Source organism: Crinia signifera, chromosome 1 (genome assembly GCF_055691185.1).
Source record: "Crinia signifera chromosome 1, ASM5569118v1, whole genome shotgun sequence".
Taxonomy (NCBI): domain Eukaryota; kingdom Metazoa; phylum Chordata; class Amphibia; order Anura; family Myobatrachidae; genus Crinia; species Crinia signifera.
In genome coordinates this window covers 451,944,126-451,970,537 of record NC_139217.1, presented here as the reverse complement: position 1 = coordinate 451,970,537, position 26,412 = coordinate 451,944,126, and the positions used below count along the sequence as shown (strand labels likewise).

Here is a 26,412-nt window from a genome sequence, read left to right as displayed (position 1 = left end):
GTCCCATATCACCTCGCTGGTGCACAGCTGTAGCCATTACTAACTGTCACATGACCCAGATCACCTAGCAGGTGCACAGCTGTAGTCATTACTAACTGTCACAATGTTAAACCTGCTGCATTCATTCTACTATAGATCCATAGGTTACCTGAGATACATGAACTGTTGGTTGATCTTGACTACAGGTTTGGCCACCCCTGATCTAATGCTTCTAAATGAACACAGTATATGATTTGCTTTAGGTCTTCATGTCCCCTTTTAGTTAGTGTGTCTCAATGTAACGTAGTTTTGCCATCACTGCTTCACAGTGTCACTGTTTTTCAGGAGCCCAACATTACACAGAATAAGGTCAACAGGTAGCATGAATTCTCCTCTCCTAAAACTGGATTCTACTGATGATTATGTAAGAAAAATCCAGAAGAGGTTAGAGGAGGATACGGTGGCGCGTGAACAACGGGAAAAGAGACGGCGCAGAATCCTGATGGATCAACTAATCGCTCATGAGTCACAGGAGGTAACGGCATGCTGCATTTCGGTTATACAGCTCTCTATGTGACATAAAGCCGTCTGTATTATACATTACATAGGAGGTAATAACAGATAAAGCCTCACACATCTAGCCTCATTGTCATGCAATGCGAGATGCCTGGTGAGAGCGAGCTGCCAGGTCCCGTGATACTCTGCTAATGCGCCTTAGTCAATGTGACTACCTACCTCCCAACATTGGACCTACAGGAAGAATGACATTTTGCACGCCCCAAAATGTTGAGGGAGTGGCATAGCTGAAAGAGGTGTGGCTTATACTTGCTAGGCCATGCTCCCATTTTTGCCCCTGGCAAATGGCTCTGTGAGCTGCCAGACATGCACCCAGCCCCTCTGGCTTTAGGAATAGATGCTGTATGCAGGGGGCACTCCCAACAAACACCCCCCACCCCTACCCCACCGCGGGACATGGGAACGTCCCAAAAAAAAACAGGACGTTCCAGTAAAAAGGTGGTATCTGACTAGGATGCACCCACAGTCTATGTTGAGTAATGTGATATATGCCATTTGTATATAGTCTGCGACTGAGGGCCTTATTCAGAACTGATCACTGGGCTATGAATCTTCGGAGCCCAGCGATCAGGTGAACACTGCCTGCCGAATGGTTTTCCCCCTCTTCGAAGCCCCCCAAGTTTAAGTTTAGACTTACACAGCGCTGTGATGGACATAGGAAGAAAGAGGCCGCTGCTGACGTCATCAGCCCTCCCTCCCAACCGCCAGGCGCCACCTGCATTTCCCAGGGCACTCTCAGAAACGGCCACCATCTGTCAAAAACCTTGGGAACAGCATACACCATCCACGTGTGCGGGCGTTCCATTAATGCTCAGGCTGCAAATTCCCAGCCCAGGGATCGGGTCTGAATCAGGCCCTGAGTCTGGATACGGAGCAGAACAAAACAGTATTGGAAAAGAAAGCTGCGGCTGCTACATTGCATCACTTCCTGCACAGAGTCAGAGACTCAGGGGCATACTTATTAAGCTTGGTGAAGTGATAAAGTGCCGGTGATAACCCAAGAGCCAATCAGCTCATACCTGACACGTTTCAAACCCAGCCTGTAACTTGACCGGTAGGAGCTGATTGGTTGCTGTGTTATCACCTTCCACTTTATCACTTCCCCACTTACTAAATCTGCCGCACAGTCACAGACAGATATACAAGTGTGCATTGTGTTGCGAATAAGAACCATTTTCAGCACACGGGTCCATTCCCGGGTGGTGGTGGAATGACGTCGCGCTGTCGAGGGGCAGGGAGGAGGAAAACGGTACCTGGGTCACTCTTCCACGGTTACCCTTTCACACCAAACCATACCCAGGGAAGGTCCCGGGAGCAACCCTGGTAGCTACCAGGGTTGAAATGTCGGGGCATGGCTCCCAGTATTTTGGCCCGGAACCCATTCACACCAGCACTACACCTGTGTTGTTCCCGGGGCCAACCCAGGAAAAAAAATCTGGTGTGAATGGGGTATAAGAAGCAAATGTAGTAATAGGTCTCTGCTATTTAGTCCCATGCTTTATGGAGTTGGGGGTAAACCAACATGCACCATCCACGCTTACAGGGGGCATGGCCACTTCTCACTGGCGTGTGCCACAAGTCAGGAGCGATGTAGGTAATATAATGCCATTTATATAATGCTTTCCGGGAGAGGGCAGCCAGCTCAGGTGCGTAATTTGACCCGCAGATCCCCGCGCCGAGGGGGGGTCGCAGGTGCCGGCAGGGGGGATCGCAGGAGCTGGGCGGCTTTGCGGGAGGGTTGCCCCTCTTTCCGGGGGGCCGGGAGGGGACCCGATTTCTGGGACCCTCCCGGCCATTCCAGGAGGGTAGGCAACCCTGCTCCATGATCCTCCATAGAGGGGTAATAGAACCTTGTGGAAAGCCACCGTGCCCACAGCAAGCTCACAAGGGGCATTCCGGCAGCCGGGATCCCGCTGTTGGGATTGTGACTCCCAGGATTCCGGCTGCCGGCAAATCATACTGAACCCGCTCAGGTGGGCCTGGCCTTGAAGCATGCTCCCATATTTCTTGCAGACAGGCCCTTCGGACAGAGGGGCAGGCAAATAGAGAGTCGGACATCCCTGCTCTCTGCTAGTGATGGCCAGCGATGGATTATCCATCGCTGGTACCACTGAAGGATAAGCTAGCTGGTGTAAAACCATCTGTAAGGGAGCCATCAATGGTTTTGCCAAGTGACGTCACACCTGCATTAGTATTAAATGAGCTTCGGGTCGATTCGGCCTGGGGGTGGAGCGTCAAAGGGTGTCAGGGGCAGAACTAAACTCCTGACACTTGAATAAAAAACAAAAAAATTAATTGGTAGCTTTGCATACCTCCCAACTCTACCAATGTTAGAATAGGGAAACTCGGGCGGCGCCCGAAAAGGGGGTGTGATGTATGCAAATGAGGGTGTGGCTTATGCTAATTAGGCAACGCCCATTTCCAGTCGCGAATAGCGTCTATTCTGTCAGATCGGGGGGACTCCCAACTGCCCCCCCCCCCCCGCAGCAGGACACTGCCGGCCGCGGGAGGGACGCCGGAACGTCCCCAAAAACCGGGACGTTCCGGCATTTAGCGGGACAGTTGGGAAGTATGACCTGCTTTGTACTATTGATGGTGGGAAACCATCTGGTTCATTGATGGTAAATGTATTCACTATTGGTCATAGACCATTGCTGATTGAAATGTTCCTTCAATCATCGTAGTCCTTAGTTTAAAAAAAAAAGTCCTCAGCTATTTTAACAAATGAAAATAATAATAATAATAATAATAATAATAATAATAATAATAATAAGTACAAATGTGTAGCATGAAACATAGATGTGGGAAAAAAGGAAAAAAGAATAATATTGCATTTGTACTATAACAGTCGGTGGCTGTAAACTAGGTAATGCAAGGTGCTCTTCACCCCTTTATCTTAATGGAAATGAGTATCTGTGGCATGAAAATTCTCTAAACAGTACAGTTTGCAAATATGGAAGTCATCAAAGCCGACATGTTCCTGTATCTCTGTGCTCTCTTTGTCACCTTATTCTGTTGAAGTTCTGCTGTTTCAATGAATTAAGGCTGTTCTGTGGGCAAATATAGAAGTAACTATTAAGAAGATGGCCACTACAATGACTAAATACATATACCTGTTGTAATAAGTTTTCTGGCCACTAGGTGTCAGCAATTAATAAGTAAAGCAGTGTGTAACTTTAAAGAAGCAATCCCATTAAATAATATTTAATGGGATTGCTTCTTTGAAGTTACACACTTCAATATATTTTTCAACATAAATCAAGAAAAAGCTAGAGTGACTACCATTTATTTTGGTTCATTTTCCACCATACCATTCCACCATAGTGCACGCCTGTACAACCTGCGGCTCCCCAGCTGTTGTGAAACCATGCATCCCAGCATGCCTTGTGACCGTTTTAGCATTCCATAATAGTAAAGCACCAGCAAGGAATGCTGGGACTTGTAGTTTCACAACAGCTGGAGAGCTACAGGTTTTCCACGCATGCAACTAGTGCACACCGGGCAAGGAGAGAAAAACTGCTTGCGATCAGCGGCAACAGTCTCTCGCCACAGCCCAGTACAATGCAGGCTTGCTTGCCTACCCTCCCAGCATTGCCGGGAGGCTCCAAAAAATCGGGTCCCCCTCCCGGCCCCACAGGAAGGTAGGCAATCCTCCCGCATTGGCCAGGCAGCCCCCGCACCCCCCTTCCCTGCAGCACAAAATTACCGGTTTTCGCGAGAATTGCATAATTTCGAGTAATTTTAGCCCCTCCCCAATTCGCGGACCCGCAAATTACATTGTTTGACTATCATGGGGACGTGGCTTGATTACATCTGCCTGTCCAGTCCCCCTGACATGCAGCTGTCGGGTCTTCTCTCCGGGCTTCTCCCGGAGAACAGAAAAAAATAAGGGTACTTGTTTCCTAGCACGGCCAGAAATCTTGGCCATCGGGGGTAATTTTAGTGGCCTGCGACGCGACCGACGCGATGCCCCCGATTTTTCCATTGAAATGCATTGAAAACAGTGAAAAATCGGGTCGGTCGCGTCGTGTGCGCCTAAAAATGCTTAAATGGTCCACCCGCGATGGCCGCGATTTCCCATAGGAAACAATGTTAAATGGGTCAATTTACCCAAATCATCATAGGGAAGAATGGTAAATGGGCCAGAAAGCCCCAAAAAACCCCCTGACCAGTGAAATGTCCCCCCAAAAGTAGTTCACGCCACCCCGCGATGAACGTGAACCCGAAGCGTGGCGAGCGCAGCGAGTCCGCGAGGGGCGGCGGTACGCGTCCTCCGACCTTTTCATACCCCCACTATCCACTAGGGCGTGGAGTACCTTCACAGGTAAACGCGTCCCTTCACGGCCTTCACAGGTATCCGCGTCCCCTCGCCACGCTTCGGGCTCGGTGGCTCGCTGCGCTCGCCACACTATTCTATTCTCACTCCACGCCCTAGTGGATAGTAGGGGTATGAAAAGGTCGGAGGACGCGTACCGCCGCCCCTCGCGGGCTCGCTACGCTCGCCACGCTTCGGGTTCACGTTGATCACGTGGTGGCGTAAACTACTTTTGGGGGGACATTTCAATGTTCAGGGGTGTTTTTGGCCCATTTACCATTGTTCCTATGATAATTTGGGTAAATTGAGCCATTTCACATTGTTTCCTATGGGAAATCGTGGTCATCGCGGGTAAATTGAGGCATTTAACATTGTTCTCTATGGGGAAATCGCGGGCATCGCGTCTGGCCCATCGCACCCGATTTTTTTGCGCATGCGATGCCCGCGATGGCCCCGATTTTACCCCCGATGACCGCGATTATGATCGTTGTGGCCGTGCTAGGAAACAAGTACCAAAATAAGTCGGCAATTATGGTACAATGAGTTATGGATTAACGGGTCAACTGTGCTCAGGTCAACTATAGCATGGTCGACCACTAGAGGTCAAAGGCGTCTAGTTAGTCGTGTATACATGGTCGTCCGTTTAGCCACAATAATATATTTGTGATCTACAATACTAGGAATCCTCTAGGCTGGGGTCAGATTTACTATGCAGCAGTTTTATTATTGTTTTCAGATCACACTGCTGTATTTACTATCGGACTATTACGGAAGCTTGCTTGCAAACACCCATACCAAGTGTGGTTTATAACTAACCACTTGGTTTTCATAAAACTTCACACCTCACATCATAAATCAGAACAGACTTTATATATATCCTCTTGATTTTGTAAAGACCTGTCCTGTGTTCTACATCAAACTCTGAAAGGGCTCAAAATCATCCTTCTGCGGCATAACTGAGATTAGACAACGACTGATCACTAAGGCCAGGCACTCCGGATTGACGAATCATGCATATCACCTGGCGTGTATGCCTGATTGCACGCTCCCGCGGGTTCCAAACGTGCTGCACGGCCAACCACAGGGCACTGTGTGTGTAAATGAAAGACGTAACGGGTTGATGTTCGCTCCTTCAGTCCGTTGGGTAGTGTGTACCGGCAATCTTGCGAGGGATTTCGTCCTGACCGTCGGCAAGATTGCTGGTTGGTCTGATGTGTACCCAGCCTAACAGGCAATTTTTTCTAATAATAAATTGTCCTTTTGGTTATGTTATGTTTAACAAATGACAGTTAGGGGCTGGTTGGTTGCAATTTTGGGGTGTACTTAGCCCTGGAGAGAGATAAAGTGGATGGAGATTTGTACAAAACCAACTAGCCCCTAGCTGTCATTTTTTAAAAACAGCCTGAAACATGACAGATACGAGCTGATTGGCTGGTGCTTTATCTCCACTTTATCTCTCTCTACAAGGCCCAGCATTTCTATTGACTGCTTTTGTGGGCACACCCTTAAAACACCGGGTGTCCACCGTGGAACACCCCCTGGCTGCCAATCGATGTGCGAACTCCCCGGCGAAGGCATTTGCTGTTGGGGTTTGCACATAAGCGCCTATGTGCTTGCGCAGTCCCCCACCATTGAAGACGAATGAGCCGGTCTGAATCGGCCCTAAAGCTAGGCGCATGTAGCCATAACTGGGCATTAGTGGTAGCAGAGGGCATGTTTTGCAGCTTTGTAAATGACGCCATACTATACGAGCAATAACATTGCGATGAAATCTTTTCAGGAGGCATTTCAGGAAGAACAGCTTATCACCCGCCTGATGAGACAGTCCCAGCAGGAGCGCAGGATCGCCGTACAGCTAATGCACGCCCGCCATGAGAAGGAGGTACTGCAGCAGAACAGACTGTTCCGTGAGAAGCAGTACGAGGAGAGGCGGGAGCGGGAGTTCCAGGAGGCTCTGGACAGAGAAGCGGTACGATAAAATATTACTTTTTGACACCTCTGAAGAAGTGTATGACGAAACGCATAGGGGTGGGGCTCAGAAGCTGAGTGTAACCGGCTCCAACTTTTGGGGTGTTTTAACACCGTACTCATGTGAATTTGACTGCGGTTATTCATACCGCCGCCTGTGATACGTTACCCTATCCCTGTGCTTATATATATATATATATATATATATATATATATTCATCGACTCACCCCCAGACCAGGAGTTCCTGGACCTATTTTTTCCGAAAATAGTACTGCTCCTACTATACGTGTCCGTTCTCCTTTCTGTCATATGACCTCATACGTTCTCCATCTTTCTACTGGAGCAGAGAAGGGAAAGGGGGGACATGATAGAAATCTTCAAATATATCAAAGGTTTTAACATAGTACAGGAGAGAAATTTTCTTCAAAGGAAAATAAGTAATAAAACACGAGGACATGCACTGAAACTGGAGTGAGGTAGGTTCAGGGGATATGTTAGAAATAATTACTTCACAGAAAGGGTAGTGGATAAGTGGAATAGCCTCCCATCAGAGGTGGTAGAGGCTAAGACAGTAGAACAATTTAAACATGCTTGGGATAGGCATATTGATATCCTTACAAAGAAATAAGGATCAAATATGGTTGAGATTACCTGAAAGATAAAAAAGGGGCAGACTAGATGGGCCAAATGGTTCTTATCTACATGACCTCCTATGTGTCTGCTCTCCTTTCTATAATATGACACCCTTTATTTTTGTTCTCCTTCCTGTCACATGACCTCCTATATGGCCGTTCGTTCTTCCTGTCATCCAGAGGTGGGCAATAAGGGACCACCAGCTGCTGTGAAATTACACATTCCAGCATGCTCTGCTATCAGGGCATGCTATAACTGTGGAAGTGCATGCTGGGAACTTCATTTGAACTGCAGCTGGAGAACTTCATATTGCCCACCCTGAATTCGCTTACATTTCCCGAACTTCCACTTCCTTTACTTGACCTGCTGCTCCCATATGAAAGATCGCTGGCTGACTGTGCGAGAGTAAATAGTTTGGTTGTGTTCCAGGCCCTACAGAAACAAGCCAGACTGGACCATGAGGAGCAGATCCGGAAAGCCCAGGAGCTGTATGACCAGATATCAGCAGAAAGGGCAGAGGCACGATACAAGAAACGCTACTACGTCTGCCAAGGCATAATGAGCCAGATTGTCGATATGGTTACAAAAATTGGGGAATACAGAGAACTAACTGATAGGTAACACCCAGCACTCTTGTACCACTGCCCAATGTAAATGGTATCATGTTTCTTCTCTTCCATTTAAATGTTTGGATTTTTTTCTGTCTTGTTCAGAGCTCTGGATAGTATCTGCCAAGTGCACCAAGGGCCTCCGTGTGAGCTCTTACCTAAATTCTCTACCCACCTTATTATCAGTTACTTATGCAGGGAACACAGATTCCGCAGCGCTATACAGAGAATGTTTGAACATTCACACCAGTCCCTACTCCACTGGAGCTTACAATCTATATTCCCTACCACATGTACACACACACACAGACATTCTAGGGTTTATTTTTGTTGGGAGCCAATCCAACCTATCAGTATATTTTAGGATTGTGGGAATAACCCGGACAACAATTACAATCTCTATATCGCACCTTACAGGACAAACTAAATGGAGGTTGACCCTGAAGCTCGCTGCTCTTGCAAAGTAGCAGGAATGGTTTATTGGGCCGCAGAATTTGAATTTTTTTTTTTCAAAAGATAGGCCTGCCGCTGATTGGCTGAGTGTTCTCTCTCTTAGCCAATCAGCGGCGAGGCAGCAACTTGGTGGGGGTTTAGGGGGAGATGATGACAGTTGGTGGGGGTAGAAAGAGAGAGGATGACAGTTACTGTGGGTATAGAGGGAGATGATGACAGTTGATGGGGGTATAGAGAGAGAGGATGACAGTTTGCTGTGGGTATAGAGGGAGAGGATAACAGTTGCTGGGGATATAGAGGGAGAGGATGACAGTTGCCGGGGGTATAGAGGGAGATGATGACAGTTGCTGGGGATATAGAGGGAGAGGATGACAGTTACTGGGGGAATAGAGGGAGAGGATGACAGTTGCTGGGGGTATAGAGAGAGAGGATGACAGTTGCTGGGGGTATAAAGAGAGAGGATAACAGTTGCTAGGGTATAGAGGGAGAGGATGACAGTTGCTGGGGGTATAGAGGGAGAGGATGACAGTTGCTGGGGGTATAAAGAGAGAGGATGATAGTTGCTGGGGGGTATAGACGGAGAGGATGACAGTTGCTTTAGGTATAGAGGGAGAGCATGACAGTTGCTGGGGGTATAGAGGGAGAGGATGAATATTGCTGGGGGTATAGAGGGAGAGGATGACAGTTGCTTTAGGTATAGAGGGAGAGGATGACAGTTGTGGGGGGGGTATAGAGGGAGAGGATGAGAGTTGCTGGGGGTATAGAGGAAGAGCATGACAGTTTTTGGGGGTATAGAGTAAGGGCATGACAGTTGCTGGGTGGTATAGAGGGATAGGATGACAGTTGCTGGGGGTATAGAGGGAAAGCACGACAGTTACTGGGGGTATAGAGGGAGAGGATGACAGTTGCTGGGGGTATAGAGGGAAAGGATGACAGTTGCTGGGGGTATAGAGGGAGAGCATGACAGTTGCTGGGGGTATAGAGGGAGAGGATGACAGTTGCTGGGGGGGTATAGAGGGAGAGGATGACAGTTGCTGGGGAGTATAGAGGAAGAGCATGACAGTTGCTGGGGGGTATAGAGGGAGAGGATGACAGTTGCTGGGGGTATAGAGGGAGAGCATGACAGTTGCTGGGGGTATAAAGGGAGAGGATGACAGTTGCTGGGGGTATAGAGGGAGAGGATGACAGTTGCTTTAGGTATAGAGGGAGAGGATGACAGTTGCTTTAGGTATAGAGGGAGAGGATGACAGTTGCTGGGGGTATAGAGGAAGAGCATGACAGTTGTTGGGGGTATAGAGTAAGGGCATGACAGTTGCTGGGTGGTATAGAGGGATAGGATGACAGTTGCTGGGGGTATAGAGGGAGAGCATGACAGTTACTGGGGGTATAGAGGGAGAGGATGACAGTTGCTGGGGGTATAGAGGGAAAGGATGACAGTTGCTGGGGGTATAGAGGGAGAGCTTGACAGTTGCTGGGGGTATAGAGGGAGAGGATGACAGTTGCTGGGGGGGTATAGAGGGAGAGGATGACAGTTGCTGGGGGGGTATAGAGGGAGAGGATGACTGTTGCTGGGGGTATACAGGGAAAGGATGACAGTTGCTGGGGGGTATAAAGGGAGAGCATGACAGTTGCTGGGGGGTATAGAGGGAGAGGATGACAGTTGCTGGGGGGTATAGAGGGAGAGCATGACAGTTTATGGGGGGTATAGAGGTAGAGGATGACAGTTGCTGGGGGTATAGAGGGAAAGGATGACATGCTGGGGTATAGAGGGAGAGGATGACAGTTGCTGGGGTATAGAGGGAGAGCATGACAGTTACTGGGGGTATAGAGGGAGAGGATGACAGTTGCTGGGGGTATAGAGGGAAAGGATGACAGTTGCTGGGGGTATAGAGGGAGAGCTTGACAGTTGCTGGGGGTATAGAGGGAGAGGATGACAGTTGCTGGGGGGGTATAGAGGGAGAGGATGACTGTTGCTGGGGGTATACAGGGAAAGGATGACAGTTGCTGGGGGGTATAGAGGGAGAGCATGACAGTTGCTGGGGGGTATAGAGGGAGAGGATGACAGTTGCTGGGGTGTATAGAGGGAGAGGATGACTATTGCTAGGGGGTATAGAGGGAGAGGATGACAGTTGCTGAGGGTATAGAGGGAAAGGATGACATGCTGGGGTATAGAGGGAGAGGATGACAGTTGCTGGGGTATAGAGGGAGAGGATGACAGTTTCTGAGGGATAGAGGGGGAGGATGACAGTTGTTGGGGGTATAAAGGGAGAGGATGACATTTGCCGGGGGGGGGGGGTGGGTATAGAGGGAGATGATGACAGTTGCTGGGGGGTATATAGGGAGAGGATGACAGTTGCCGGGGGGGGGTATAGAGGGAGATGATGACAGTTGCCGGGGGGTATATAGGGAGAGGATGGCAGTTGCCAGTGGTATAGAGGAAGTAAATGACAGTGGCTGGGGATATAGAGGGAGAGGATGACAGTTGCTGGGGGTATAGAGGGAAAGGATGACAGTTGCTGGGGGTATAGAGGGAGAGCTTGACAGTTGCTGGGGGTATAGAGGGAGAGGATGACAGTTGCTGGGGGGGTATAGAGGGAGAGGATGACTGTTGCTGGGGGTATACAGGGAAAGGATGACAGTTGCTGGGGGGTATAGAGGGAGAGCATGACAGTTGCTGGGGGGTATAGAGGGAGAGGATGACAGTTGCTGGGGGGTATAGAGGGAGAGCATGACAGTTGATGGGGGGTATAGAGGTAGAGGATGACAGTTGCTGGGTGTATAGAGGGAGAGGATGACTATTGCTAGGGGGTATAGAGGGAGAGGATGACAGTTGCTGAGGGTATAGAGGGAAAGGATGACATGCTGGGGTATAGAGGGAGAGGATGACAGTTGCTGGGGTATAGAGGGAGAGGATGACAGTTTCTGAGGGATAGAGGGAGAGGATGACAGTTGTTTGGGGTATAGAGGGAGAGGATGACATTTGCCGGGGGGGGGGGTATAGAGGGAGATGATGACAGTTGCTGGGGGGTATATAGGGAGAGGATGACAGTTGCCGGGGGGGGGGGGGTTATAGAGGGAGATGATGACAGTTGCCGGGGGGTATATAGGGAGAGGATGACAGTAGCCAGTGGTATAGAGGAAGTAAATGACAGTGGCTGGGGATATAGAGGGAGAGGATGACAGTTGCTGGGGGGTATATAGGGAGATGATGACAGTTGCTGGGGGTATAGAGAGAGATGATGACAGTTGTTGGGGGTATAGAGGTAGAGAATGACAGTTGCTTGTCTATAGAGGTAGAGGATGACAGTTGCTTGGGGGGATACGGTCACTAGGTCTACAGCAGGATGGTTGACAAGCATTAGGTCAACACCATTAGGTCGACATGCATTATGGTCGACATGCAGGAAGGTCGACATGACTGTAGGTCGACATGGGTTAGGTCGACAGGGCATTTAGGTCGACATGGGGAAGGTCGACAGTCAAAAGGTTGACATGGGGTTTTAAAAAAAATAATTGTCACAACTTTCTACACAGTCGACATGGACACTGAAATGTAGAGCAGTGACCTGCAATAGATATCTCATCATATTTTGCTAGTTATGTTTTGGGGTAGCACCAATTCTTTTCACTGTGGTTATATTTGCTTTCTTCTTAAGCTGTGTGTGATTATACATGTTAAAACACAGTAAATTTACTATTTTTTTAAGTTGTATTAATATCCATTTTTTCTACTTTTTCTTTCCCCATTTTTCCCAATTGTGGATATTTTCATTGTTTGTGTGCACATTGATTTGTTATGTCGAGTTTTGTTGTATATTCTCGGGCCACATGCTGCTGTATATGTATTGCAAACTTAGCAAAATTTGGCATGATCTTCATTAACTTTGAGTTTAATAAGCATTAACAATGATAATTCCGATTTTCTAATTAGCCTTCTATTACTTTAGGCTAATACCTAATACGTTAATGCGAGAATGGAAAGAGATCTTTTTTACTGGATTGCCTCTGTATGAAGAAGCTTTAATAGACCCTCTACCATCTGAGCCAACTGCAGAACAGCTAGTGGAACTGGAGAAAGAGAGTCTGTTAGATGAGAAAGAATATGAAGAATACAAGGTACAAAATGTGCAATAGAAGTCATTTGCATTGCGATCTTTCCTATGATTTCTATACTGTATGTTTTCTTGCACAGTATTAAAGCAGCACCTTTTATTAATGCTTCTGGTACAGTATGTCTCTTAGATGTCCTTTTACAAAGTTTTATATCATTTTCTAAATATATTAGTAAATTTACTAAGATGGGTGTTTTAGTAAAAATGGGATGTTGCCCCTAGCAACCAATCAGATTCTACTTAACATTTACCCAGGACCTTCTAGAGGATAATATCTGGAATCTGATTCATTGATATGGGCAACATCTCAAATTTCTAAAATCGCTCACTCACCTTAGTAAATTTACCCTTATTGCTGACAGTTTGTCCTTAATCATGCTGACTCAAATTGTGGGCTATTACATTTGGCCTCTACTCTCAGAATGTCACCTGTTGACAAAAAAGAGAGAAGGTGGAAGAAGATCTTGCAGTATACACAGGAGTCAGAGCTCGGAGAGGTGTTTCCAAGCCTCTCCGCTCACTATGGAAAGATCAGAAATGTAAATATTAGCAGCTTGTAGAAACAAACCAAGGAATTTGACAATTATCATGCTTCTTTTTTGTAGCCTGCCACTGTGATTGATGCCAATTCTTGCATTAAATCTCAACATACTGCATATTTGATTATTTTTCATCATTGCATTTACATAATTAGTAACAGATTGGGTTTTGTTTAAATTCACTAGGTAATTGTGAAATAATACGGGCTGCAATTCCAGTTAACCCCTCAGGAATCAACTATGTCAAACCCACTTCTAGCTTCAAGTTGTGTCCTGTTATTATTATTTATTACCAGTTATTTATATAGCGCACACATATTCCGCAGCGCTTTACAGAGTATATTTGCCCATTCACATCAGTCCCTGCCCCAGTGGAGTTTACAGTCTAAATTCCCTACCACATGTACACGCACACAGACATTCACTCTAGAGTCGATTTTGTTGTGAGCCAATTAACCTACCAGTAGTGTGGAAGGAAATCAGAGTACTCAGATGAATCCTGCACACACACAAAATGCAAAGATGACTTTCTTTTCTAGCTATAGTGAGGCATTATTGAAATTAAATCAAAGGGCAGTATTCAATGAGGCTGATTCGCCATGTTCTACGGCGAATGTGTGCTATTTTCATGCTCTAAGGTGAATCTTTTTACAGAAAAACTGATTCGCCCTATTCAACATGCAATATTCACCGACAGCGAACAGTGAATGACTGATAATTTGGCGTCTGATAGTCGCCGTAATTCACTTTGGTTTTTTAATGGGTTTTTCAATGTAATTGCTTTCTAAGTGATTTTCGCAGTGTGTCACCGTGTACCAATCGGCATCTTTTTATGGTGAACTGAACTGTGATCTTTTAAAATAAAGGGTGTTTTTTTTTATTATTTGGTGTAAAAAAATCAGTATTCTTTTTTTACACATAACAGCCAGCAGGGGGCCGGGAGCCGCTCATTAAATATTCATATATTCACTTCACACTGCTCCCACTCATTACATATGCACAAGCGGGAGCACTGCAGCGGCTCCCTACCACAGTCCCCTGCCAGCTCTCGTGGGGGGCAGCTTCTGCTGCCTGTGTCCCCGGGAGCCCTGCTTCTGCCCCACAGTGTCTGTCTCAGGCAGGGAGGCTTCCATCTCCCTGCCTGCCGCCGTCCCTCGGCGAATGCCGCATGGGTTAAAATTTGCCATCTGGGGCAGCGAGCCCCTGCGGCGTTGAATAGGGTGACAGGGAGGGCTGGCAGCGAATGCTGCAGCCCTCCGGAACCCTGCGAATGTGCAGCAAATCCTAAACAGGATTCGCTGCACATGGAGAAAAAACACATTGAATACTCCCCAAAGTGTGTGTTATTTTGGGGCCTTCTTGGATGTGTGGTGAGGCACTCCAAAGGTGCTCGCTGCCCCGCAAGACTGAACATTTTTGTGTGAAGTCTGGTTGATTTCAGCCCACGATGGGTGCAGGTCTGGGTGCCGTTGCCAGCGTTAAAAAAAAAAATGCTGCGGCAATGGCACATTGCATCATTCGGGCACAATAAGATTGACCCAATATCTTGCACCAGTTCAGGACTTAAGGTCGGATTCCAACCTGTTTGCCAGGCTGTGTATAATTGCAGCCTAGCGAACAGGTCAGCGCCGCCCTCCGTCCTGCCAAACAGTGGACCTTATTCAGGTGCATTTCTGCGCAGATGCAAGGGGTGTTCACCGGACGCATGCATCCAAGATTGCAGGAAGAAGGCATGGGGCGCACGATTCCCCCATGGGAATGCACAGCGTTTCATGGGCGTTCCCATGCAAATCGCCCGGTGACGCGGGGGCGAGCAGCTGACATCACCGGAGGACATATGCGACCATCAAATGATGTGGGTGGTTCCCTCTAACCAGCGAATGGATGCTTATGTTAAGCATCCATTCGCAGGCAGTGCGGGCAAACCCACGGTGCAAGGGGGGGCAGTTGCCCAGCATTCGGCGGGTGGCCCGGTCTTGCAAATCAACCAGAATAACCCCCAGTGTGTGGAATGTGTGCGCTGTAACTGGCATATAGAATATAGAATTCCTAGCATTGCAAAATTACAATGCTGTAATATTATCCCACCACCTTTTACATTAAATGCAAAGTGCATGTATAGCACACACAAATGCGTATATATATATATATATATATATATATATATATATATATATATACACACACACACACATATACATATATACTGTAGTGTGTTTCTGCATCCTTCACCAACCACCCCACCACACCTTACCGCTACCCTCAGGTGATGAAACCACAGATGCAGACACCAGTAGTAGCGTAAACAGGTCGTGTATACAATAACCGGTACAAAAAGCACATATATAAATATAGTTCTATCCGCCTACTGCCAGTCTATGCAAACAGTGTATAGCAGTGTCTAACCCTGAACCCGACTGATTCTAGGCTATCGGCCCACAATGCGCTTTCAGAAAAGAGGATTTTGTACTTACTGTTCCTCTGTTCCTACTCACCTCTCTCATCGCTGCACGGCTGCGAGTGCCTCCTTGCTTGTTTATGTAAGCCACAGCCGTGGCGTTGTCTGACTGCACTCTGATGTCCTTGTTCCGGAGAACGACTTCCGCTTGGAGGAGGGCATAGTTTACCGCTCGGAGTTCCAGCACATTGATGGACATCTGTGCTTCCTCCGGGGTCCACAGTCCCTGGAAGTGGAGGCCCAGCGTGACCGCTCCCCAGCCCCTGAGGCTGGCGTCCGTGGTGAGGAGCGTCCAGTTGTGTATGGCGAACCTTCGCCCCTCCTGCAGGTTGCTGGAGTCGAGCCACCACGCCAGTGATGCTCGAGCCTGATGGGAAAGAGAGATTCGCTGATGTAGAAAAAGGTGCAAACCTGTCCACTGGCGGAGCAGACACAGATGAAAGGGGCGAGAACGAAACCGCCTGTACTGCACCGCCTCGAACGTGGCCACCATCCTTCCCAGCAGCCTTGTGCAGAGGAGGACTGAGACCGTCCGATGCTGCAGCACCAGGCGAACCGCTTCCTGCAAGGACAATATCTTGTCCATGGGAAGGAAAACTCTTCTCTGGACCGTGTCCAAGGTCATCCCTAGGAACAGAATCCTCTGCGATGGGGTCAGTTGTGACTTCTGGATGTTGAGCATCCAGCCATGGGACTCCAGAGTCTGACGTGTCAGGTGGATGTTGTGCAGAAGGATTTCCTTGGACGGAGCCTTCAACAGGAGGTCGTCCAAGTAAGGGACAATGGTAACTCCCTGAGCCCTGAGTATCTCCATCATGACAGCCATCACTTTGGTAAATACCCGAGGCGCAGAGGAGAGGCCGAATGGAAGGGCTCGGAACTGCAGGTGACAGTTCTGGACAGCAAAACGCAGGTATGCCTGGTGAGGGGGCCAGATGGGGATATGCAGGTATGCATCTTTTATGTCGATGGATACGAGAAACTCCCCCGGTTCCAGGCCTGCAATGACTGACTGCAGTGACTCCATCTTGAAGCGAGTGAACCGCAGAAACGGATTGAGCTGCTTTAGGTTCAAGATGGGCCTTACAGAGCCGTCCGGCTTGGGAACCAGAAAAAGGCTGGAATAGAATCCCTTTGCCTTTTCCGGTTCCGGGACTGGGATAACCACCCCCAGGTCCCTGAGCTTCTGAATGGCGGCCTGCAAGGCCCTGCCTTTTTCTTGAGAAGCTGGCAAACCTGTGGGAAAGAAACGTAGAGGAGGAGGCAACAAGAAATCTATCTTGTAGCCTACTGCCACCAGGTCCCTTACCCATGCGTCTTGGCATGACCTGGCCCAAGTCTGATGGTAAAACAGCAGCCGGCCCCCCACCCTGTGTTCCGGACAGGGACTGGGAGAGTCATGCCGAGGGCTTTGAGGTAACCTTTGCATCCAAGATTGGAGCGCTGGCTGCACCTCTGCCTCTTCCTCGGAAGCCTCTGGAACTGGTAGCCGTTCCCCTAGACCTACCCCTGAATCTGGGGGTGGGCCGAAATGACCGAAAGGACTGCCCTCCAGAAGTTGGAAAGGACCTACGTGGGGGAGGGGCTGCTGTAGGCAGGAACTGAGACTAACCCCCCGTAGCCTGTGAGATCATCTTGTCCAGCTCTGGACCAAAGAGCGCCTCACCAGCAAAGGGTAATGCTTCCACCGCCTTCTTGGAGTCAGCGTCTGCATTCCACTGTCTCAACCAAAGAGTACGGCGAGCTGAAACTGAGAGGGCAGAGATACGAGCCGCAAGCATACAAACATCTGAAGAGGCTTTTACTAAGTAACCTGCAGCCTCACGTATGTGTTCCACTAAGAGCAACATATCACTTGCCCCTGGGTCTAGAGAGGAGGCCACCTGGGATGCCCATACCTCCATGGCCCTATTGACCCAGCAGCCCACTTGTGCTGGCCTTTGTAAAAGACCAGCGGCCGAATAAATATTCTTCAGGGCACTCTCTAACCGCCTATCAGACACATCTTTTTGGACAAGCGTGATACTGAAGAATCAACAGCAGGTGGCGTTTCATATGACTTCCTAGCATCCTTAGGAAAGGGATAGGCAGTGAAAAACCTCTGGGACACCTGAAACTTTTTGTCCGGGTGTAACCAAGCTTTTTGCAAGTGGTCATCCAGCTCCTCTAAGGCTGGGAAATATGCAGACTGTTTCTGCTTTTTAGCAAACACTGACGGGCGCGCAGCAGGCCTCTCTTCTACCGTGACATTTAGGGTTAACCGGACTGCTTGTATTAAGTCCTCTAGACCCTGAGAGGGGACATCAGTGTCCTGTATCAGAGGAGCCTCAGGCTCAGCCTCATGCTCATGAAATTCACCCTCCTCTAGAGCTGGCATGTCATCATCTGTATCATCTAACAGAGGGACCTGAGGAAAAATCCTATTAGCAGAAGCCAGTCTAGGGGGAGGGGGTGTAGAGGGGTCTGCATGTAATGCTCTAGACCAGGGGTGGGGAACATTTTTTCTACCGAGGGCCATTTGGAAAATTTGAAAACCCTTCGAGGGCCATATAAAAATGATCAATTATCGGCATATACGCGTGGGCATTATACACAGGGCAGCGGCATATACATGTGGGCTTATACACACTGGCAGCGGCATATACATGTGGGCATTATACACAGGGCAGCGGCATATACATGTGGGCTTATACACACTGGCAGCGGCATATACATGTGGGCATTATACACAGGGCAGCGGCATATACATGTGGGCATTATACACACTGGCAGCGGCATATACATGTGGACATTATACACAGGTCACCGGCATATACATGTGGGCATAATACACACGGGCAGCGGCATATACATGTGGGCATAATACACAAGGGCAGCGGCATATACATGTGGGCATTATACACACTGGCAGCGGCATATACATGTGGGCATAATACACAAGGGCACCGGCATATACATGTGGGCATAATACACAAGTGCACCGGCATATACATGTGGGCATTATACACACTGGCAGCGGCATATACATGTGGGCATTATACACAGGGCAGCGGCATATACATGTGGGCATAATACACAAGGGCAGCGGCATATACATGTGGGCATTATACACACTGGCAGCGGCATATACATGTGGGCATTATACACAGGGCACCGGCATATACATGTGGGCATAATACACAAGGGCAGCGGCATATACATGTGGGCATTATACACAGGGCACCGGCATATACATGTGGGCATAAAACACAAGGGCAGCGGCATATACATGTGGGCATTATACACAGGGCAGCGGCATATACGTGTGGGCATTATACACAGGGCAGCGGCATATACATGTGGGCATTATACACAGTGCAGCGGCATATACATGTGGGCATTATACACACTGACAGTGGCATATACATGTGGGCTTATACACACTGGCAGCGGCATATACATGTGGGCATTATACACACTGACAGCGACATATACATGTGGGCATTATACACACGGGCAGCGACATATACATGTGGGCATTATACACACTGGCAGCGGCATATACATTTGGGCTTATACACACTGGCAGCGGCATATACATGTGGGCATTATACACAGGGCAGCGGCATATACATGTGGGCATTATACACACGGGCAGTGGCATATACATGTGGGCATAATACACAAGGGCAGCGGCATATACATGTGGGCATTATACACAGGGCACCGGCATATACATGTGGGCATAAAACACAAGGGCAGCGGCATATACATGTGGGCATTATACACAGGGCAGCGGCATATACGTGTGGGCATTATACACAGGGCAGCGGCATATACATGTGGGCATTATACACAGTGCAGCGGCATATACATGTGGGCATTATACACACTGACAGTGGCATATACATGTGGGCTTATACACACTGGCAGCGGCATATACATGTGGGCATTATACACACTGACAGCGACATATACATGTGGGCATTATACACACGGGCAGCGACATATACATGTGGGCATTATACACACTGGCAGCGGCATATACATTTGGGCTTATACACACTGGCAGCGGCATATACATGTGGGCATTATACACAGGGCAGCGGCATATACATGTGGGCATTATACACACGGGCAGTGGCATATACATGTGGGCATTATACAAAGGGCAGCGGCATATACATGTGGGCATTATACACACGGCAGTGGCATATACATGTGGGCAGAGACACCATAAAAAGTGACAGTGTGGAGGAAGGGGGGGTGTCACCCCCAAAACGGTTAATGTGATTATGTCTGATTATGAGAATCAGACATAATCACATTAACCTGTTTGGGGGTGAATCCAGGGGTAAATGACAACCCCTGGATGTGTCAGTCACTGGGGAAGGGAGGGTGAGAGAAGCAGCATTGGCGGGCGCACATCTTCCCCGCCACCCGCCCGGCTATATTACTGATTAATCAGCTGCCCGCCCGCCTATATAACTGATGTATTATCAGCCGCCCGCCCTCCCGCCCCTATATTACTGATGTATTATCATCCGCCCTCCCTCCTGTATTACATACCAGGCGCCGGGGATGGCTGCTGCTGCTGCCGCCGGGGAGATGTGTAGAAGACGCGCCCGCCAATCACAGTGGCTGTGGAGGGGATGCGCCGGCAGTGATTGGCTGGCGCGTCTTATGCACATCTCCCCGGCGGCAGCAGCAGCAGCCATCCCCGGCGGCTGGTATGAAATATAGGCGGCCGGGCGGATGATACTTCTTTAATATAGGCGGGCGGCTGTAATATAGGCAGGCGGACGGGCCGGACATACTGGGTGCGGGGGCCGTATCCGGCCCGCGGGCCGGAGGTTCCCCACCCCTGCTCTAGACAGACCCTCAACGGCAGAGGTTAATTCTGCCTGCTGATCCCTGGCTGCATCCCTATCTTGTCTGGCCGAAGATAACTCAGAAGCTAGCTGAGAAATCACTGTGGACAACTGGGAAGCCCATACAGGCATATCCTGCCCCGCCGTTGAAGGAGGGGGGGGCTGGAGCTGCAGCACATGAGGGACATAAAATGGCGCCCTCCGCGTGTGGGGTGAACTTAGTGCTGCACTTCTTGCAAGCAATCTTTTTAGTAGCCCCACCGGCCATCATACACTCATCAATCTTTCACAGAGAAGAGAGAAAGGTGCAAATACCGGACAGGAGAGGAGGTATAGACAAAAGCAGAGTCTGCCACAAGCCAGAAACGCGCACTGTATATAAATATAACAAGCCGCCCTGACCTCCTATGTCCCGCTGTGACTCACTGAACCAGGGTCACCGGCACTTCACAGACACCTCGAGGGAGCCGCGGATCACGCTGCTGCTTCAATGGCTGCCGCACCTATGAAGAAGGAGGAAGCGGAAGTACCCAGCATGCCGCGCTCTACTCCGCTCCTCACTAATGGCGCTGTATTTAAAAGTGAGCTGCCGCGTCTTTTACACTGAATCCCCCGCTAACGGGGGATCAGTGCTATACTTACCCCTGCCTTGGCTGTCAGGTGCGGCGTGCTGACTGGTCCTCGAGGCGCGCTGCGAGCAGCGGCGACGGGACCTAAGGATCTGTGGATCCTGCAGCCAGGTACCGGAGGCAAGCTGCATGCAGCTGCGACCGGACCCGCCGACAGCGCCCTCGTCGCAGGCAGGTAGGGACAGGGGGCTACCTGCCTGTCCTCTTGCTGATTGCAGATCATTAATTATATTAAAAAATAAAAAAGCCCAGGAGTGAGCATTGAACGCACCCAGCTCCCGCAGGGCACATGCTAAGACTGGCTAGGAGAGGAAGTAGAAGGGGAGGAGTTAGTCACTGTTAATTTATTCTAAAGTGCCCAAGCTCCCTGTGGTCGCCTTCTATTCCCCACTGTAACTCTCCAGTGTCACCTAGTGGAGTAAAGAGAAAATATAAAGTGAACAGATAAACAGAACAGAGGGCAAAGCGTTATGGCTGGTTTAAGCTGTGGGCTACATTTGGATAATTGGCCAATAGTCATGTGTGTCTCATTAACTGTACAAGTGCACTTTAGAACAAATTGTCTAATTGGTCATTGGGCTGCCCAGCTCTATTTCCAACTCCCTTCATTTTATTATGATTGATGGCAGTTACATTGTTATTATATAATAATCGGATGTAATTAGATATCAGCGACAATCAAATCCTCGTCCTTTCATCTGAGGAACATAGCCAGAATCAAACACTTTGGGGCAGATTAGCAAACACATCCCCTTGCATGGCAGTGAAGGGATTCAGGCGCCGGAGTTGGGGGGCGGCTGTTCGGTGGGGCGGTACTTAGGATGTTCCCGTAATTCATCTGGGGGTCGAGCTTTTAGCCATGCGGCTCCGACTCTATGGAACTTCCCCACACAGTTCGAGAGGCCCCCACTCTAGACTCAACAGACTCAAGACTTTCCTGTTTACTCAAGCATTTTCGTAATTCGCTTAAGTAGTGTTCACTCTCAGATTTTTAGGGCAGGGTGCTGGCCACCAGGCAGGGTGCTAACCACCGGGCAGGGCACTTTTTTCAATAGGGAGGGAACATTTTATAAATTAAATTTACATTATAAACAATAACAACAAAATCATATCTAAATAATTGCACACTACACTAGGATTACGCCCTTTAAACATTGTCATACTCTGCTATGCCCATTACATATTCTGTCGTAATGACATTACACAATATGGCACACACTGTGATGCCTCTTACACATTATACCACACACCATAATGCCCATTACACATGATGGCATACACCGTAATACCCATTACACTGAAAGTCCTCAGCAGCATGTCATCATGGTGAGGGGCAGCGTAAGGGCGCACAGTGCCACACATGAAATGGGCAGGGTGCATTTCGAGGTTTTAAAAATGGGCAGGGTGCGGCACCATGCAAAATAATCTAAGAAGGAACACTACTTAAGTATCCTTTATGAAAAGCTTTTCTGTACTTAATTGTTCCCTTACTATATTACATTCATTCTATCTGTTATGCGCCTTAAGTCCTATTGGAGAAATATAAATAAAATTATTATTATTATTAACCAATTATGCATCACCCTCATTATAGCACCACTCTTTTTACAATGAATTTTTTTTTACTACAGTAGTCATTACACTGAAAAATCTAAAGATTTCTGTGTCACGTGATTTCTCGTATGCTACAGGAAACAAAATGTAACACATGCAAAAAATGTGTACCAATCCAAATAATATGAAAATAAAACTTACAGAAATAGAGTATGTGTACTGTACCTACTAAATGAATACCTGAAATCAGTAGATCACTTTTTTAAATTTTTTATTTTTTTGCTGGTTTGGAGAATATTTACCACAACAATCGTGCTGTGAGGCCCATTTCCTGTCACTGCGCGTCTGATCTCTATCAGGAAGTAACTAAATGATCGTATGTAGGCTGGAGTTAGCAGATGGCATTACCCTGACATGGTTTACCTTCTACCATTATTTATTCTAAGCAATACTTACACTATTCCTGATTCTGGTCCTGATTCATACATGTGTGCTGATTGCACGGCTGAGAATTTGCACGGCGACCGATTATTGATACACTGCACATGCGAACGGTTTTGCAGTATGCATGGGCAAGGCTGTCCTGCGATGAAACCCAGCAGCTAATTCTATTTGCACGCTTTTCGCAAGGTGGATTTACTGCAGGAACATCAGAAATAAGAGTAACCCTCAGGTTCCTGATGGTGTCATGCGAAATCACACTGCTGGGGCCGTGAAGCTGCCAGCAAAGGTGCCGTTTGAGCACAGCTTATAACTCTTTCCTGGTTAAGAGCTCACGCCACAGCCCACAAGCTGCCTGGCCCATATGGCACTACTGGTCCCAGTGGGCGACAGAACCAATACACTGCGGATTTCATCAGTTCCACAGTCATCAGCATAGAACTCTGTCTGTTTTCCAAGACCAATTTGTCCATGCGAAACATGTGTTTCTATAATTGCACAACTGCGCATAGTGCATTAAATATGACATAAAAGAGCACGGAAACGTTGTGTATATATTTTGTAAACAATGTTTACCTAGGCCCAGCAAAATTACGTCTCAGTTATCTCTTCCTGTACAGCCCCTGGATCAACCATTGTACCTCACGGCAGTTGACGGCAGCCAAATTCTTAATGGACAGATTTCTTTCCAGGCTCACCCCCTAGAACTCTGGATAGGGGCGTTACATCGTGAATCATTAGAACTCCTTGTAATTCCTCGAACCTCTAATGATATTGTCCTCGAAAATGCCTTGGTTATCTAAACTCAACCCAGTGGTTTTTGCACAAGTTACCACTCATCCTATACCACCTCCAGGCAAAACTTTTGTTCTACCTGATCTTCATAAAAGATTACTGACTTAGGCTCATTCTTCTCATTTCGCTGGTCATCCTGGAATTCGGAAGACTCTGGAGTTTCTACTACAGTCCTATTGGTGGCCTACCATTCAAACCGATGTAACTAACTTTGTCTCTTCCTGTATCATATGTGCACAGCATAAAACACCTCATATTTCTCCAGCCGGAGCTCTCTTGCCTCTTCCAGTGCCCTGGGAACCCTGGACCCATTTGTCTTCAAAGGGACATTCTGTTATTTGGGTGGTGGTTGATTGGTCCATTTCTACCCTCTAAAAACTCTCCCATCAGCACCAGTCCTTGCACAACTCTTCATCAATACAATCTTCAAGCTCCACAGTATCCCCAAGGAGATTGTTTCCGATAGAGGAGTACAATTCGTCGCCAGATTCTGGAAATCATTATGTTCTGCTGTTCAGGTGAAACTCAAGTTTTCTACTGCTTACCATCCTCAAACCAACGGTCAGACTGAGCGTGTCAACCAAGATCTGGAAGCCTTCAACTATCTTTTATAGCTTCTTCACAAGACGACTGGTTCGATTTACTACCCTGGGCAGAGTTTGCGGTGTTTGTTTAGTTTCACGGCGGCAGCACGAGGACACTCTAGCTTGAATATTGGCAGCTTGCCAGACTGCCTTAAGCTACGCTAGTAGCGTAGCGACTGTTTGAATTCTGGCAGCTTGCCAGCTGCCTAGCCGCCTTACATTATCAGGCTACTTGTTTAGTTTCAGGGCGGCAGCGCGTGCCGCCTTACGCTGACTTCTCTGTGGCAGCCCAACGCTGCTACCCCTAACCTCCTGTCAAGTGAGCGCCTCTCACACAGCTCTTGTGCCCGCATGATATGCCCTCTCCTGTGGAGAGGGGATCATGATGGCACCGGCGGAGAGGCGCTCCATCTTTGTGTTACATTAAACCTGAGATTCTGAGAATTCGACAAGACAGTCGACCGGTGGGTCAATACATTGTACAATTCCAAACCCTGGTCTCTGAATTGAGTTGGAATGAGGAAGCTCATTCTGGAACGGTCTTTCCAGTCGTCTCAAAGATGAACTTACCACCCGTGATATGCCCGCTACTCTGGCTGATTTAATCTCCCTATGTAATAAAGTAGATCTTCGTTTAAAAGAGCGCCAGTCACAGGTTCCGGTCCTCCTCAAGTCCCGTCACCACACACAGGCCAAATACCTCTCCAGCCCTGCCTCCTGAAAAGCCTATGCAAGGTAACCGCTTTCGATTGTCAAACGAGGAGAAGGCTCGCCGAAAAAAGGAGAACTTATGTATGTACTGTGGTTCTTCTTTCCATATGCTTCCAACCTGTACCCGCCGTCCGGGAAAAGATCTCTCCTAGTCTCCACGGAGGAGTGCTGTTCCAGTTTTTTTGTTGTTGCTTGTTTTGGTTTTAAAGGGGTTTTGGTAATCCCTCTTTTTGTGAATCAGCGCTCAAATTTTTTCTAAAAACCTCTGTCAGAAGACATTTTCTGGACCTCCACGCGCCAACTTACGCAACAACATTGAACACACAGTCGGCCGATGGTGTTGCTTCCTACAGTAGGTTGCAGCACAGATCACTAATGCCAAGAGGTGTGACTCCTGCTGTATTACATTTTAGTGCTATCGATTCTTTTTCCATGCATCTGAATCAGGCTTACTGCACACACGTCCATTGCTGGTAGCTTGTACAAATGGATCACAGCTAAATATGTTATAGTGAAAAGCTTGTCCTACAGAAACCTGATGCAGGTTTTGTGGTTAATGATGGTTGTAGCACATTGCTTCAGATCGTTTGTGTAGATTAGATTTAAGGCTGATTGTATCTCAAGATGTATGCTTGTAACTAGATACATAGATTTTGGTTTACAGGGGAGCATGCTTTAACCATTGTTTGTATGTAGAAGATGCATTGCATGTGTTTTTATTTTATTGTTATTTTACATGCCAGAGGTACAGTGCAGCTCTAAAACTGGGGTGGTCAAACCAGTCCTCGAAATTTACCAATAGGCCATGTTTTCCAAGCCACCTGTAGAATGTGTTGATTAGGAATGAATGCAGCACATGTTGGAAAAAGTGAGTTACAGTAGTAATGACTGCACCTGTGCACCAGCTAGGTGGTCTGGAAAATCAGGAGGACCAGTTTGGCCAACCCTGCTCTAGAAGGTCCTGCTGATAAGGAAGTGGTCTGGTCATTTCTTTTTTTTCTTTTTTTTTAGTTCTGATTTGGATGATCAAATTATACAAATCTAGTCACATTGGCTTTTTTCAGCCACAAGTTGCAACTTCTTTAGTGCAATTTGCATCTTTTTTTCAGTTGTACGCTAGGGCTAGGACTGTTGATGTAATGGAGAGTTTTAAAGAGGTGAGAGTACATTAAGGGCATGGGTATTATGTAGTTTTGAATGAATACA

At 47.9% G+C, this 26,412-nt stretch overlaps 1 protein-coding gene across 2 annotated transcripts in view; it reads left to right on the top strand.

Annotated features, from left to right (window-relative positions):
• SPEF2 (sperm flagellar and cilia associated 2) overlaps positions 1 to 26,412 on the top strand; it is a 123,123-nt gene that overhangs the window by 35,483 nt on the left and 61,228 nt on the right. For both annotated transcript variants that reach the window (XM_083154924.1, XM_083154918.1), the window contains exons 7-10: positions 325 to 514; positions 6,651 to 6,839; positions 7,902 to 8,089; positions 12,481 to 12,649. In XM_083154924.1, the coding sequence (XP_083011050.1) occupies positions 325 to 514; positions 6,651 to 6,839; positions 7,902 to 8,089; positions 12,481 to 12,649 (736 nt within the window). The remainder of the gene's footprint in view (positions 1 to 324; positions 515 to 6,650; positions 6,840 to 7,901; positions 8,090 to 12,480; positions 12,650 to 26,412) is intronic.